At 39.8% G+C, this 17,231-nt stretch overlaps 1 protein-coding gene across 5 annotated transcripts in view; it reads right to left on the bottom strand.

Moving 5' to 3' along the window:
* The window catches only part of LOC146572859 (myosin-10-like), a 67,951-nt gene that overhangs the window by 18,220 nt on the left and 32,500 nt on the right, over positions 1 to 17,231 (bottom strand). For 4 of the 5 annotated variants that reach the window (XM_085277300.1, XM_085277298.1, XM_085277299.1 and 1 more), the window contains 12 exons: positions 15,514 to 15,606; positions 14,882 to 14,945; positions 14,498 to 14,596; positions 14,115 to 14,258; positions 11,660 to 11,755; positions 9,841 to 9,959; positions 6,845 to 6,997; positions 6,521 to 6,694; positions 5,850 to 6,023; positions 3,378 to 3,492; positions 242 to 435; positions 8 to 129 (listed from right to left, as the gene is read on the bottom strand). In XM_085277300.1, the coding sequence (XP_085133426.1) occupies positions 8 to 129; positions 242 to 435; positions 3,378 to 3,492; positions 5,850 to 6,023; positions 6,521 to 6,694; positions 6,845 to 6,997; positions 9,841 to 9,959; positions 11,660 to 11,755; positions 14,115 to 14,258; positions 14,498 to 14,596; positions 14,882 to 14,945; positions 15,514 to 15,606 (1,547 nt within the window). Of the gene's footprint in view, positions 1 to 7; positions 130 to 241; positions 436 to 3,095; positions 3,159 to 3,377; positions 3,493 to 5,849; positions 6,024 to 6,520; positions 6,695 to 6,844; positions 6,998 to 9,840; positions 9,960 to 11,659; positions 11,756 to 14,114; positions 14,259 to 14,497; positions 14,597 to 14,881; positions 14,946 to 15,513; positions 15,607 to 17,231 lie in introns of all 5 variants that reach the window. The other variant, XM_085277302.1, reaches the window with a different exon arrangement.

Genomic DNA, 17,231 nt, shown 5'->3' on the forward strand with positions numbered 1-17,231 from the left:
TTCTCACCGCTGTCTAAACTCCTGGAAGACGATGCGGTTGGGGAAGCCCTGTCTGCAGATACGAATCCCCTCCAAGACTCCGTTACACCTGAGCTGGTCCAGAACCAGGTGAGGCTCAAGTTTCCCAGCCTGAAGGAGGAAATGATACACTCTTAAATACAAAAACAGAAACTTTACCATATTTTATTTTTTTAAAGGAGTCCCAGACTTCCCACTTAAGTTAGATAGTAAAAGTATTTACTCTTTTTTCGTGGTTGGGGATGATGCAGCGGACAAAGTTGGGGTTGGTGTTCCTCAGTGTGGCCATAAGCTTAGTGAGTGACTCTTTGTAGAGCTGTCCCACCGTACGAAACATGCCCTTTTTCGTTTTGTAGGTGGCACCAAACGCCGTCTCGTTCATTCCTGCCACCTGGTCCAGTCCCACGATGCGGTCGACTGGAGGGGTGACGGGAACATATTATTGTGAGTCTGTGTATTTCTGAGATGGTCACCGCAGGAACAAGTGGTAGCAGCACGGTGGCATAATGTGGCTACATGACCGAGTGCAGATGAATGAAAACTATCAAATGAAGGCAGTCTACCAAAGCAGCAGTCAAGAGTCTAAAAGTATCGCTTGTTTCTGCAGGTGGAGATGAAACATTTAGCCAAACTGTTTCTTAGTTTAAACACTGTACACACACGACTCCGTGGTGAGAGGAACCTTTCTGTGGGTGTTCGATGGCGGCTAAATTCATGCTTTTCAATATTTCAGTGCCTTTGATAAAAAAAACAACAACTGCACTTTCATACTGCTAAGATAATAACATTAAAGTTATAATAAGAAAGTTTCGTAACTATAAGACAGCAAACAGTGCATATACTTTTTGATAACTTCTTTTAAAAAGCATCACTCAGTGTTAACTCAGGGTTAACCATGACTAGCAAAATAAGAGAGAACTACACCTGTTACATTAATAAATAACTGAAGGGTAATAATCAGCCGCCTCTTTAAGAGATCCTCTTGCCAAATGATTTTGAAGACACCAACAACAACATAAACAACAACAACTTTGCCAACAAGCGAGTCGTTATGGGAAACACGAGATGGGAAACGCCACGGGTAGCTGGTTAGCAGTGACTTAACCTTCTAAATAAGAGCGAGGGGGTTGTCAGTCAGTAAACTGATCATGGATGGTATTATTTTCTTAGATGATGAAAAAATAGAAACAAAAAATGCTAAAATTTGTCTCTTTTTATAGTGGGATGGGAAAATATATTAGAGTGGCCTGCCTCAGTAAAATATATGTGTGGGAAACAGAGGGAACAGCTAGATCCAAAACAGCTGGATTAATATCGTTTTCAGTTTTCTGTGGATTTTGTGGTGGATTTGGTGCTCTACCAGATATTTCTGAGAGCAGGATGGTGTATGCGTTCTTAAAATAAACTACAGTGTGAGTTGCTCTTGTGAAGGAACATACCTAAGTATAAGCATGAGCACTTTTGAGTGATTTTTTCTTAAGATGAAGCGCTTTTGATTGTGGAAAAAAAAAATCAAGGTTTTGAAGAAAAAACAATAACTTTTCGGAGGTTAGGGCCACGGCAGTGGGACGACCTGTACTTGTGAGATCTACTTGCTTGTGGGTTTGAGCAGCTGAGGTAACTTTATGACACGTTATTGTGAGTCTGAACTTCATTTAAGACCCACAACTCGAACATGATGTATTTTGACCATCATGTTCTGCTTTTGAATGACCTCAACAAAACAAACAAACAAAAACAAACTAAACCCTTCATCATCACTATCCTCTTGTATATTATCATTTAACAGCCTGCTGTGCTTAAAAAACTTCCAGTATAACAGGAAATACTGATTTGAACTAAACCTGAAACCAGCTGTTAAACAGACTCAGACTCATGTTAGCAGTGAGACATCCCTGCCTCTGCCTGTTACGATGGACCTCAGGATGTGATCAACAGTAATTCCAACAGACAACTTTACACAAGCTTCACTGACAAAACCTAAAACCTGTAAGTCTTAACACCTGATTAAACACAGACTTTGGGTCATCTCATATAACAGGTGACCTCCTTAGAGTCAGCTGATTTGTTTGGAACAGTACTGGAAAAGTCTATCAGGGGGTGGGAGCAAGTGGACTGACCCATATGTCACTTATAAAAAGGGGTGTGTCATAAGTAGCTCACCATACTACATTACAAAATGTAACAAGAAAAAACACATTTATAATAACTTATATCTTAAAAACTGGAAAAGTAACAAAAAGCAAGTATTACTTATTCTATACAGATACCTTTGTCTATCATTATTATTCAGTAATATTATTCAGTAATGTGTCATTTCAGTTTATTCAGTAAATAAGTCAGGCTGGAGGGTGAACGAGTTTAGAGTGCCTGTAAGTTTTAATAATCACACTGCAAGAGGGAGGGATGCAATATGCTGTGATTGATATTTTCCCCCCATCACTATTTATTAATGCCCCCGCAGTTAAATCATAATTACAATCACAGACTCCTGAGTTTAACCGAGGTGATACACGACCTGCTTTCTGGACCCTCCACAGTGATATGTGAGCTCAGAGCCAAAGCAAAATTCCACATCTGGTTTTAATTCTCTGCCACTGTGTCTAGGGACAGGAGGAAGGCAGGAAAATAATGTTATTAAATATTCTTCAGTAGAGTTTCAAATCCTTCATTTGCTTGTGGATGTTTCACATCACTGATGGGGGACAAAGGGAAGAATAAACAGCAATCAGACTCAGACACAGCTGCACTAGATTCCTGTTGCTTGCTTCAGGGCAGCTGGACATACAAAGATCACAAGACCCCATGTCAGCCCACTAACACACCGAAACAAATTAAAGCACACTGGTTCGACTAAAGAGAGACAATGACTATATTCTACTCTAGCTTATTTAGGAACTGGGCACTACTGCTTTTGGCTGAGACAAGGGAGCCATGCAGCCTGGAAGCAGATGGGAGCCACTGCAGCTATGACGGACATTGGCTGAAGCATGAAGCACAGAGCCAGATCTGGGCGGAAATGTACCAACAGGTCACTTTCAACTATGATTCTGGCCCAGCACGACCCAGTCATTCACCTGCCGGCTCATCCAGACTAGTGACACTGTCATAGAATGAGGCCCTTTGAATGGTCTGAATCTCTACAACACAGAGAGAGAGAGACAAGGATGGGGCGCTCTTAGAAAAGGGTAAACGAGGCAGACAGCTGCTGCTGTTAGTAGGCTTCCATGACAGACATGTAGATGTAGAAAAGCAAACAGGTACAAACATAATGAACTACAGGAAGTATTAATAGAACCAGTTGGTTGTAGTTGTTACAGCTGACTTAAGCGTTCAGAGATAAGTAGCTGGTACGTTACCATCCTTCCACAGTTCAGCCACAAACTTGTCAGTTGACTGATGGAGAAGTGTCGCCACGTTGTCATTCAGAGGGTCCATGTTCTTCATTAGCCACTCATCTGCCTTGTAGTCCACCTGTAAGAGTAATTAGAGGTATAGCTCAGAAAAACGCACTATTATCTATAAGACATTTTGGTTTTTAACATTAACTCATATTAAAAACAGAAAGGAAAAAAATAAAATAAAAATATCACTTTTTCCAGGCCGTATGATGAGTGGTGACCTGTTGCAAAAGCTCTCATGTTCTCATGTTCCTAGCTTTATCCTGATGTGGCTGTTTTGTTTTACAAAACATATTGATGCCAATGAAACCACGGTGGAAGGGACAGAGTTTCACAGCTGGTTATCACGGGGAACGGCCGGTGTTTGCACAATATGGACGAGCTCAGTGAGCTGATTAAGGATGAGACAGGTGAGCGTGGACTGATCGAGTGTCTGTGCAGAGTCACAGATCCAGGAAATTTGTTAGGTGTTACTCAATTAAGTTTTTTTCTATTGTTTATGTAAGTGCGCTCATTCGTACAGTATCGTTCCATCTTTCTGATATTGTCTGTTTGTCTTGCTTTATTGACATTCTGCTTCATTTCTTTTTTATATTATAATTGAAAAATAACAAAAAGCCACCCAAAAATAAACAAATGTATAATGAAGAAAAAAAAACGACTTTATTTCAAAGTTTAAAATATTTGGCTGCTCAGACACTAATTCCCCACCTTTGGGATAAATAAAGTTTATTTTGTTAACTTTATCTCATTTATTTGTATCTTTCTAACAGAAAAGATTTGATCATTTCTGAATGATCATCGCTGACAGGTATACATAAATGATATGGTTAACCAAAATGTAATCTATTACATTTTTAACATTTGGAAGCCCATTAACGTATATCTATGTGTAAATTCTGTCTCAATCATTGTGAACTTCATGGTGAATTTAACTGTCACTATGACCTATAAGGTGTTTTTTATTCTAAAAACGTACACACCACATTCACAGTGCTTTATTTTACCAACTTAAAGAGCTATGTAGGTGCTTTCATGCACGCAGTGATAGTATCTTGCCCAAACATTTAGACTGGAGAAGCGCGGACCTCATGGGACAGGCCTCTCTACCTCCTGCAGCTTTATAAACTCTGTATCAGGATCATTTAGCACAGTTGGATGAGAATCGGACTCCAGAGCGAGAGGTGAACAGTTCAAGTTTACCTTTCATGGTACACTTTCTTACTCTTCTCTTGAGAATATTTTGTGTTTTTTTGTTGTAGTCGATAAAAGACAACTACTACTATTCTTCGGTACAGAGGTTTTTCTTCCAACACAAGCTTTTTCGTAGCTGGAAAATCCAACTTGAACATCCAAGTGACGCTCAACAAGCAATATTATTTTGTTATGTCTCCAAGGTCGGCACAACTTTTATTTCGGAGATATATTACAACCCAGACTAGACGTCAAGATGGTAATTCAACGTGAAAATGTTTGCTGGTCATTATTTATATAATAAACTCCCCATTTATTTAGGATCCATTCACTTTTAAAGACCTGTAAGTCAGAATATTTCATGCTTGAAAGCAAAAACTATAAAAATGTTAATTTCCCATCTGTGCAGTTTGAAGCTAACAAAGATGCTGTTCAATAAAGAGCAACACAACCTAACATCATGTCTGATGTTAGCAAAAAATTCTCCATTTCATAGTTTGTGCATCATCTGTCACTGCTTGAATCACATGTTCCCTAAAAACCAAACACATACAAGACTTTTCATCTTTTCTGATTGTAGAAGTGTAAAAATCAAGAAACATTTCCACACCACTCTGAGTGAGATCGTTTTTCTCTGTGCACACCTGTGTTAACAACATTTGCAGCGTTTGGCTTCGTCGTGCTACAGATTTTTCTCCACGGCAGACGTTCCTACAGCTGGAATCTTTCAGTTTTTGAAATATTGAGGCGTGAAACAACACAGTCCACACAATGATAAGCAGATGTGCTACTCTGTGGGTCTCCCTACGAGACAAATGCTGCGCTCTGTTGCGGAACACCACGGACTATCCAAACCCACTCCCTCACGATGAAATATAAATCAAGCTGTTTCAGTGTTTCCCTGAAATCCCCCCACAGGAGAAGTATGTGTCAGCGTTTTATGTGACCTCTGACAGTCAGCGACTTTTCAGGGATGAAAGAGGGATTCAGAAAAGAGGATTATGGTAAACTGAAGCATAAGTGTGATGATATCAGCTGTAGCAGCTGTGACTGTCACTCTGATTACTTTCTCACCTGTGTGGCTGAACTGAGGGATTCTTTTTAAAAGAGCTAGCTTATCATGGCCTAAAAACAAGCATCAAACATCCTGAACAGTCAGGGAGGCAGCAACAGGAACCGGCTGATTTTTATAGAGATAAAAAAAACACAAAAACCCCACAAAAAACACAAGCATACCCTGCCGGCGTAGTGGATGATGCAGAAGTCGGCCTTATCTTTGAGCTGCCGGGGCTTCTGAAACTTGGTGTGCGTGCCCTGCTCCTGGATCAGCTTTTCTACAAATGTCTTGTCTGTGGCTTTAGGGAACCAGCACTCCTCATCCAGCAGAGCCAACACGCCTGGAGGGTTCGCCTGGAGGAGTCATAACACAGGACAGGACGTTAAGACTGCAGAGAGGCTGGACAGGAATATAGCATCGACACACAAAGACAACGGATCTCATTTCGTTTTCAAAATAGTTTCTCTGGCATATTGCCTTTAACAGAAACACGTGTCTCGCACTGCTTGAACTCTGAGCCATTTTTTTCCTGGTGTGATATTCTTCATGATATCTTTATGATATCACACCAGGACAACTACGTGAATTATTACCCCCCCCATTTTTTTGTCCAGAAAAAAAGACCACTATTCTTCTGACTTAGACTTCAAGCTTTATTTCTTTATTAGGCATTAACAGGAATAAAAAGGACATTTGTTAAATAGAATGAAGCAGTGCATGACTAAAAGGAAATATTAACTATTGTAATTTAGTTGGTAAATAAGTAAAGAAAGATTAAAGTTAAAACATTCTCCAACTTCAGTTCTAAGGAGAATGAATCTAATTGACAAAAGCTAATAATGGAACTGACCGGTCTCTCGATGAGGTCGATGCAGGGCTGCAGGTCGAGGCCGAAGTCTATGAAGCTCCACTCGATGCCCTCCCTCTGGTACTCCTCCTGCTCCAGGATGAACATGGTGTGGTTGAAGAGCTGCTGCAGCTTCTCGTTGGTGTAGTTGATGCAGAGCTGCTCAAACGAGTTCAGCTGAACGAGAAGAAGATCGACACAAGCAAGAACATCATCATCACTGGAAATAATTACCAATGACACAACCTGACAACCACTAACCACGTGGCAAATAAAAATAAATAGATAAACTTTGTCATTAAAGAACTAAAAGATTTAAATTCAGACCTGGAAGATCTCAAAACCAGCAATGTCCAGGATACCGATGAAGGAGGCACCCTGCCGTTTGGTTCGGTCCAGGGCTTTATTAATGCGATGGACAAGCCAGCGGAACAGACGCTCATACGTAGCTTTAGCCAGGGCCTCGACAGCAAAGTCCGCCTGCAGAGAGAAAGTGTGAAAAAAGAAGACCGTGACAAAACAATAAACAGAGAAAAGAGCTGAATGTGGCACGGGAACAACAACAACAACAAAAAAGACATAAGTGTGTGTGGGCTGAAACTAAATGAATTCTACAAACACACTTCTAGTTGCACTCACGTTTTCTTTCTGAGACTTTTTATCCGAAATGCTCGGATGACAGCTGGATCTGTATCAGTCTGCAGGACTACTGCACTTTAAATTTCCAATGCTTCATTTAACAAATGAATGTAGAAAAGTTCAAAATAACATTCTTTATGCTTTTATTTTTTTTTAAACTGTTTTGACTATAAGTTTTCGTTATTTTGACTTCCCTGACTTAGTGCTTTCACCAATGCCTCACAGCGAGAGAGCCCTGGGGTTGCACATAAGGAACATAAGTTACAAGTTTTACAACGTTTAGTATGCAGAAGCAGCCTGAAACTATGCTTTACAAGGGGTTAGGACAAGGACCCACACAGACTGAGGAAGCTGTTGTAACAATGATTTGGAAAACAACAACAACAACAACCTTTATTTATAGAGCACATTTAAAAGCCTTAGGCATACCAAAGTGCTTTACAAAAAAACAATAAAATAATACAGTTAAGAGCATTAATATCAAATATAATAAGAACAGCAGACAATGTTCACAGTAGAAAGCCACTAATAAAATGGACTGCAGCACATAGATTATAGCAGACCCAGTGCCGCATGATAGAGAACACCAAGAATGAAGGAATAGTAAAAAGTTAATGCAATAGGTCGCAGTTAACAGTCAGCATTTAACGGGTAGAGAAGGCAAGTTCAAAAAGATAAGTTTTAAGGCGTGCTTTAAAAGAAAAAATAGAATCAGACTCCCGAATGCCAATCGGGAGGCTGTTCCATAACTCAGGTGCAGCAAAGGCAAACGATCGATCGCCTCTAGATTTCAACCGAGATCTGGGCTGAACTAACAATAACTGCGAGGATGACCTTAAAGCCCTGGCAGGGACATAAGGGTTTAAAAGTTCCTTAAGATAGGTTGGTGCAGTATTATTGATAATTTTAAACGTAAGCAGCAAAATTTTAAATTGAATACGGTATTTGATAGGCAGCCAATGCAGCTCAGCAAGAACCGGAGTAATATGGTCAAACTTCTTGGTTTTAGTTAGAATACGTGCCGCAGCATTCTGAACTGTCTGTAATCTATGTAGAAGGGTAACATGGAGACCAGAATAGAGTGAGTTACAGTAATCTAGTCTTGACGTTACAAAAGCATGAATGAGCTTTTCTAAGTCATTATACGGGATATAGTGTCTAGCCCTGGAGATGAGACGAAGCTGATAAAAACTAGATCTGACAACAGCAGACACCTGTTTATCAAGTTTAAAGGAGCTATCAAACAAGACACCCAGATTCCTGACAGTATCAGAGAAAGAACTAGTAAGAAAGCCAAAGGCATCTTGAAGTTTGGCGCGAAGGGCATTACTGCCAAAAATCATGATTTCAGTCTTTTTTTCATTGAGAATAAGAGTATTTGCCAACAGCCATTTCTTGACCTCACTCATGCACTCACGAAAGTTATTTAAAGATAAAGCGAGATCATCATGTAACTCAAAATAAATCTGGATGTCATCCGCATAATAGTGAAAAGCAATGTGGTATTTCTCAAAGATAGCGCTTAAAGGAAGCATATACAGTGAGAAAAGGGTCGGGCCTAACACAGAACCCTGGGGGACACCACAGCAAACAGGTACAGGGGAAGAGGAAGATGAGGCCAGGTGTACCGAAGAAAGCCGATTGGAGAGGTAAGATTTGAACCAGTCCAAGGCAGTGCCCTTAATGCCAACAGAGTGCTCTAATCTTGCGACTAGGATGTTATGGTCAACCATATCAAATGCAGATGAAAGATCCAATAGAACTAAAACAGAAGGACGACCATTATCAGCCATAAGTAAAAGATCATTAAAAACACGAAGCAGCGCTGATTCAGTGCTATGATGTTGTTTAAAGGCTGATTGGAATTTATCATTTATATTATTCTCGTCCAGGTAGGTCTGCAGTTGAAGTAGAACCACCTTCTCAAGGATTTTAGCCAAGAAAGGAAGCTTGGAAATCGGTCTATAGTTGGCAAAATCACTATGATCCAGGTTATTTTTCTTTAAAACGGGTTGAATAAAAGCATGTTTAAGAACTGAAGGTACATAACCAGAAAGCAAGGAGAGGTTCAATATAGACAATAGACAGGGTCCAATTACATTAAAACAATCCTTGACTATACGAGATGGAAGAACATCATGTACACAATTAGTATTGTTTAGTTTCTCAGTTATACGCTTCAGAGTGGGAAGTGAAATTAATTCAAATTGATGTAAGGCAGCAGAACAGTCAGGATTAGACATACTGTCAGCCACCAAAGGAAGCGTAGATCTAAGAGATAAAACTTTATCTAGAAAGTAGTTTGAAAATTTTTCACAGAGACCTGGGGAGCACGAGAGTGGCATAGAGGGACGAGGATTCACCACTGAGTTAAAAATTTTAAATAGGATGCGAGGATTGTCACCATTAGAAGTAATAATCTTAGCGAAAGGCCCAGGTACAGCTCATCTAACACTTTGTACACACAACCTGAAGCAGAATTTTAACCGCATGAGCTCTGGATGCCCCCTTAACTCATCTAACAAGACAGCTGTATTATGCAGCTATCTAGCAGAAAAAACACAAATGCATTTTTTAGTTAAACAATCAATATACAGTTAATCTGTTACCAAAGATCTCAAGAACAAAAGAGGAAACACATTACATTAGTCAATAGAAAAACCCCCAAAACAAAGCAAACTGACCTGCTCTTTAGTCTGAGCTTTCTGGACGTAGTCTCTCCCCACTTTGATCCTGGGAGTCAGGATGGCTCTGGTAAACTCCATTACATTCATCCCCAGCAGATGGCAGAGCTTCTGAGCAGCTGGAGAGCAAAACAACTTCATTTACATCAGAAGAAAATCAGTCCTACAGTGGATTTCAACCTGCATGCACCAACAGTTCACGATATAAAACAGAAAGCAGAAATTACTTAATGTGTAGGAACCATTTATAGTATCAGGCTCTAGGCTCTTTGCTGTGGCTCAGGTGTTAAAAGTGGGTCATCTGCCAATCAGAAGGTCAGTGGAGTTTAACTGTGTGAATGTTAAGTAAAGTGCTTGGCTATTGATAAAAAGCACTTTATGAACGTGTGATTGGGTGAATCAGAATCATGGTAGATAACACGCTTAGTAGAAAGGTGCAACTCAGACTGTTTGCCATCTAAACGTGTTTCTTTCTGCTGTAAATTCGAGCATTTTCACCGACAGGATATCTGATCTGTGTGGATGGACTTGGGCGATTCAGGAAAACTGCAGTTTTGTTCTCTGTTGCTAATGAATGATATTGTTTTTATAGATAACCTGGTGAAACTGTATTAAAGGCTAAAAGTTTCAGGTCATTAGGATCATGACTAATGTGAGTGACTCTGCTAAGCTGTGTCACCAGCTGAACCTGTGTGTTTGTGGTGTCAGTTACTTTTACAGCCTTTTTCTCGAATTAGATGAAAAGTAATCTAGCTAGCTGTGCGGCTATCTATAATAGTATGTGACACTGTAGCACTGCTTTTTTATGTTATTTGCTAATTACTTACTTACTAATTAGCAGGCACCACCTGAGTGGATGCAACTTGCTCACCAAGCTTGAGAGCATTAGTTCATAACAGAGTACTTCATTCATCCATTCACCCAAATATGCTCCCCGCTCTCTTTCTCATGAAGTCGGCAGCCACAATTCCCAACGCAAGGCTTTCATACACAACCTATATTTCCCACAGTATTTTAATTTGTGTAACTGTGGCTCGTACCTAATAGAAATCAAACATGAAGCAGAAATTATTAAATGCGTAGAGGAAAAAAAGTTTGGTTTTCAAGAGTTACTCGAATGAGACACGGTTTTTCCCCAAAACTACTTTAGCAGCACTGTCTGAGTATTAGATCATCTAACTGATATATAAACAGAATATATAATCTGTGAAAAAACATAGGTGAGCTTAGCTGTTTTCTTTTAATGACTAATATTAAGATTTACTACAGTTTTCATGAGAAATGTTTCTGGAACAGTGTTATATTTTATGTGGCTGGAGCTTGTGGAAAATTAGAAAAAGCAGAATCCGTTCTAGATAGCCAAAACTGACTATTTAAAAAAACACAACAAAAAAAACCATCTGCTTCAGTCCTGATTTCTGCTGTTGAATTTGGAAATATCTAACTGAGTTGGATCGTTGGCATCAGACTCATCCTCTCCCCCCGTATCGCTCTGTTAAGTGCCAAATATGCAGTGCCACATGTGGAGGAACTGGAAGGCTGTGCCCCATTTCCTTCAGGAGTAAATCCTCTCAATGATGTGGTTTAATGGCAAGCTGACAAGGCGCAGGGAGCGAACAGACATAAATCACAGGCCCCTCTGAGCTGTGGATGAGGGGCACAGCGTGAGGTGCACAGTGAAGGAGAAGAGCTGAAATATATATGAGAAGAGGAAAAGCAGCAGGAGGAGGAGGGTGACCTGACCCCTGAGGTTATAGAGCAGATGTGTGTGTGTGTGTGTGTGTGTGTGTGTGTGTGTACACAATTCTGGGATACTTACCGGTATTATCAGGCATAGAAGCTTGGTCACTGTTCCTCTCCTTCTTAAAGACGATGTTGCCAAACTGAAGGACTGAGGACACCACTTTCAACATGGCTACAAATATCAGAATCCAGAGAAAACAAAATTACTTGAGTATGACATCATTTTACTTCATTAACTATATTTAGAAAGTTAACAAAAAAAAAAAAGGGCAAGAAGACTCAGATAACTTACAAAACTAGTAATGAATAACACCCAAACAGCAGAAAAATGACTGTTATTCCTAAACAGTGGAATACAGGCTGAACACATCCAACACTTCACTGTTATACCAGGCAACTTACTTTCATCAATTTATTGTGCTGTCCAAATTTGAGTTAAATACAGTATCTGTTATAATATACAACATGAATATTTTTTAACATAAAAATACCTTATTTGTCTTTTTTATATAGAATTATTACATTAATACTAACCTTAAAGTCAGTTTTTATTTGATGTGAAGGAATACGTCATTTAATCCAATAAAAGGTTTTTCCATTAGCTAAAAGTACAATACCACAGAAGGAGCCACATGTTTATTACAGTGGGGCAAAAAAGTATTTAGTCAGCCACCGATTGTGCAAGTTCCCCCACCTAAAATGATGACAGAGGTCAGTAATTTGCACCAGAGGTACACTTCAACTGTGAGAGACAGAATGTGAAAAAAAAATCCACGAATCCACATGGTAGGATTTGTAAATAATTTATTCGTAATTCAGGGTGGAAAATAAGTATTTGGTCAATAACAAAAATACAACGCAATACTTTGTAACATAACCTTTGTTGGCAATAACAGAGGTCAAACGTTTACTATAGGTCTTTACCAGGTTTGCACACACAGTAGCTGGTATTTTGGCCCATTCCTCCATGCAGATCTTCTGGAGAGCAGTGATGTTTTGGGGCTGTCGCCGAGCAACACGGACTTTCAACTCCCGCCACAGATTTTCTATGGGGTTGAGGTCTGGAGACTGGCTAGGCCACTCCAGGACTTTCAAATGCTTCTTACGGAGCCACTCCTTTGTTGCCCGGGCGGTGTGTTTTGGATCATTGTCATGTTGGAAGACCCAGCCTCGTTTCATCTTCAAAGTTCTCACTGATGGAAGGAGGTTTTGGCTCAAAATCTCACGATACATGGCCCCATTCATTCTGTCTTTAACACGGATCAGTCGTCCTGTCCCCTTGGCAGAAAAACAGCCCCATAGCGTGATGTTTCCACCCCCATGCTTCACAGTAGGTATGGTGTTCTTGGGATGCAACTCAGTATTCTTCTTCCTCCAAACACGACGAGTTGAGTTTATACCAAAAAGTTCTACTTTGGTGTCATCTGACCACATGACATTCTCCCAATCCTCTGCTGTATCATCCATGTGCTCTCTGGCAAACTTCAGACGGGCCTGGACATGCACTGGCTTCAGCAGCGGAACACGTCTGGCACTGCAGGATTCGATTCCCTGCCGTTGTAGTGTGTTACTGATGGTGACCTTTGTTACTTTGGTCCCAGCTCTCTGCAGGTCATTCACCAGGTCCCCCCGTGTGGTTCTGGGATCTTTGCTCACCGTTCTCATGATCATTTTGACCCCACGGGATGAGATCTTGCGTGGAGCCCCAGATCGCGGGAGATTATCAGTGGTCTTGTATGTCTTCCATTTTCTGATGATTGCTCCCACAGTTGATTTTTTCACACCAAGCTGCTTGCCTATTGTAGATTCACTCTTCCCAGTCTGGTGCAGGTCTACAATACTTTTCCTGGTGTCCTTCGAAAGCTCTTTGGTCTTGGCCATGGCGGAGTTTGGAGTCTGACTGTTTGAGGCTGTGGACAGGTGTCTTTTATACAGATGATGAGTTCAAACAGGTGCCATTCATACAGGTAACGAGTGGGGGACAGAAAAGCTTCTTACAGAAGACGTTACAGGTCTGTGAGAGCCAGAGGTTTTCCTTGTTTGAGGTGACCAAATACTTATTTTCCACCCTAATTTATGAATAAATTCTTTACAAATCCTACCATGTGGATTCATGGATTTTTTTTTCACATTCTGTCTCTCACAGTTGAAGTGTACCTCTGGTGCAAATTACCGACCTCTGTCATCATTTTAAGTGGGGGAACTTGCACAATCGGTGGCTGACTAAATACTTTTTTGCCCCACTGTATGTTAGCAAACATGAACATTTCCAGTGGTTCTAGGCCAAAATATGTTTTCTTTCCTGATTATTTCTAAGAGAGGGGAAAATCATGTGCAGCTTAATCTGCAGTAACCCAGGTTTTAACTGTTTTAATTTGCTGAACCCTCACGTCGCAGAACTGAAGAGAGCTGCGGTTTCACTGTAACTTAAACCTTGAACCAAATTATCGCTTTACCAATCAAGCAAAGGCAAACTAACTAGTTTGAGAGTTTTAATGCATGTTTATTTTATTGGGTTATTAAAAATATACCCAGAATCTCCTCATGGCCAAAGCTCATGATGTGCATGGCCTCCATGGTCTCATGGAAGTTGTCTTTGTCCTGCTGGCCTGGGATTGGGATGTTACCATTGGACAGGAAGCGGTAGTTGTTGAATCCTTCCAAAAGCAGGTCCGCTGTGGTCACAAGACAGGAAAACAAAACAAATTTGACCCCCAAAATGATTCACATGGACTTCACACAAAATTAGGCCATGACAGAGCTACTGATAACATTAGGAACAATAAGGCGTAATAAGGTGTCTAATTTTAATGCTGTATGTACTGTAAAATAGCATAAACTATGGTTGCGTTACACAAAAATACAATCCAAAAACAAGCCATGGTTTAGAGTTATTGAAACTCGGACTGCTCACATTTGAGGTGCTCCCCGGCTCCAGCCAGCAGCTGATAAAAAACGTGGAAGGTACGCTCATCTTTGGCTTGACGAATAGCTCTGGATTTTTCCAGTAAGTCTGGCACAGAAAGTCAAGAAAACCAGATCTGTTTGGTGGGTCAGCATGCCACATATCAGGCTTTGGGATTATCTGGTGTCCAAGGTTGACAAAAGGAGTCGCTGAGATAAATAAACACATGCTAAACTAAATGAATATGTATAGCACATGAAAAAGTTAAACATTTTATACAGTTCTTTTTCTATGGTCCAGGCTGAGATCACAGAACAAAAGTATTCTTGCTTCCAAAAAAACTGAATTGAAAATTCCCCATTACATGAATACTTCTGTTTTAAAACAGGATACAGGTTTCAATGTTGGCCCCAACGATGTATCCAGTGACATCGAAGTTGATCCGGATGAATTTCCCCTGTCGAGATTAATACAAGATAACTTTCAGGAAGTGCACAAAACAACACGAGTGGCATTCAATCGATTACATAATGGCTCTTTTATAACGCACAGTGAGGCTGTGAGAATCTGCACTGATGGTAGCAGAATAATGTACCAGGACTCAGCGTGAATCCTTCAAAAGCATGAGTAATGCTTAGACTGAGAGGCTGATTATTACATTTTATCCAGTAGAAAGCAATGCAGGCCGTCATTGATATTTCTCTAATAATATATAATTATATTTTAATTATAGAAAAAAAAAACAATTTGAGAAAATAATCTGCTATAGAAACACATGAGACAACTGATCCTTTTTGTCTATAACTGAATAAGAGCTGCCTTAAGTCCCAGCAGGTCCGGTATAACAAAGGTCTCCTAAACGATTAGCAGGCAACAGTATCCAGATAAATGGCCTTGTCTTGTAAATTACCGTTACAAGACATAAACACATTTGCTAAAACTCATCTAGGTGCCAACGCAGGATCAGTAAAAGTGGTCCTGAGGCGGAAAAAAATCAGTTTAGCTGATCATTTTTCTGTACTTACAAAACGTGACGAGTTGTCGTTCTTCACAGTCTTTGCATTCCCAAAAGATTCAAGGATGGGATTGGCTTGTAAAAGCTGCCGTTCCAGTTCACCCTATCATAAAAAAGGAATCTTTTGTCACCACATCAAGGTCAACACACAAAACGTATAAACTTATGAGAAGTTTTCCACTGACGATGAAAAGTCAAACATAGACATGCAGACAAAGGCAGAAGATGTCCGAAGACTTGGTTTATACAGAAAAACGTCACGTTACCGCCATAGAGTTAAACTGAACAAACAAAAGCCACAGAAAAGATGACAAGTGTCACGGTTGGACAAAAGAAACATGTCTACAGATGATTATTCGTGTGTCTGGTAATTTGTAATTTCTTTGCCTCTTAGACTTTAAAAAGAATAAAAGTAATGTAGTGGTGGGTTAAAAATAAAAGAAATGAAAGAAAATTAAAGTGAATCAAGTAAAAAAATTGTTATCATTTTGAATTAAAAGGTTTTTTAATTGTATTTATTTTGTTGTCCGCACTAAATGAGCCCGGTGACACGGAGCCATACAAGTTTCCAAAAGTTTCAAACTGCAGGTGAATTTAGGTCACATTTCATCCCTTTTTATCACAAAGACACAATGTGACCACCACATGAAAACATAAAATCATACGTGACAGAAAGTCTAAATCACTTTTTCCATTTAGTAATTTTATGGCAAAAACAGCTTTCATACCAGTTCTCAGTCAATAAACCAGCTCTAATGTTTTAGATTAAATATTCTTTGATTGGTTAAAAAGTTCTAATTAAACAGTTTTTCTGGTTTATTACTCTATAAATGCACATTTTTGAAGTTCTGGATGAAAGCACCAGCTTAAACATCAGCTGTGATATTTTATAGATTAAACAATGATTTAAATAATACAGTCTTAATGAAGCTACTTTCAAATACTTCCACCTTTAAAGTCCTTTTATTTTGTCGCATTTAAAACCTTTAATAGTTTAAAACAAACAACAGAGTCTCTGCTGACATGTGGTATGCAGCCTAACCACTTTGTTATGAGGTCACACTCAGGCTTTTGGACTTTTTGCACAGCCTTAGGCAGATAAAAAGTAAGTTTGAACTTCAAATAATGGAACTGAAGATGACTGATGTGTCTGTAGCTTTCGAAAGAGACGTTTTATCTTTTTGCTTTGACGAAAGCCAGAAAGCCATTTTATCAAATCAGGAAGAATGTGTCCACAACACACAGCAGACACGGTTTGCTTCTTTTTTGTCAAGCTGGACACTTCAGGAAGCTGAATAAATAAATAAGTGACTTATGCAGATGTTTAGACAGGTGTTTCCACTGTGTTTCCATCCAAACCATATTGTTGGCTTTGTCGTGTCTAAAGGAGCCAAAGACAGTTTCTTCTGCAACGTTATTTCTCTTCTTGTGGCTCAGAGGAATATTTTCCCATTACGACAGAAATAGCTGCGTGCGCTGAAGGTTTGAGTGTGTCTGAGGCCATTTTCCACTGAAGAGAATTGAGGAATCAGCACTGCGCTCAGAATGTGAGACATGTAATGTGATCTTTGGCCTAAGAGTTAAATGTGCTGCTTTTAATTGAGTTTTTGAGCAGCTGGAATGAAGCAGGGCTGAACTGGATAAACCTGGTCTCTGTCCATCAGCTGCGTTGCAGCCCACAGACGGCACAGGGTTCAAACCGAAAGCCTTTGTTTCTATATAAACACA

This window comes from Mchenga conophoros, linkage group LG6 (assembly GCF_057382185.1).
Source record: "Mchenga conophoros isolate Kocher_MC1m ecotype Shallow Benthic linkage group LG6, M_conophoros_male_GT1.1, whole genome shotgun sequence".
Taxonomy (NCBI): Eukaryota; Metazoa; Chordata; class Actinopteri; order Cichliformes; family Cichlidae; genus Mchenga; species Mchenga conophoros.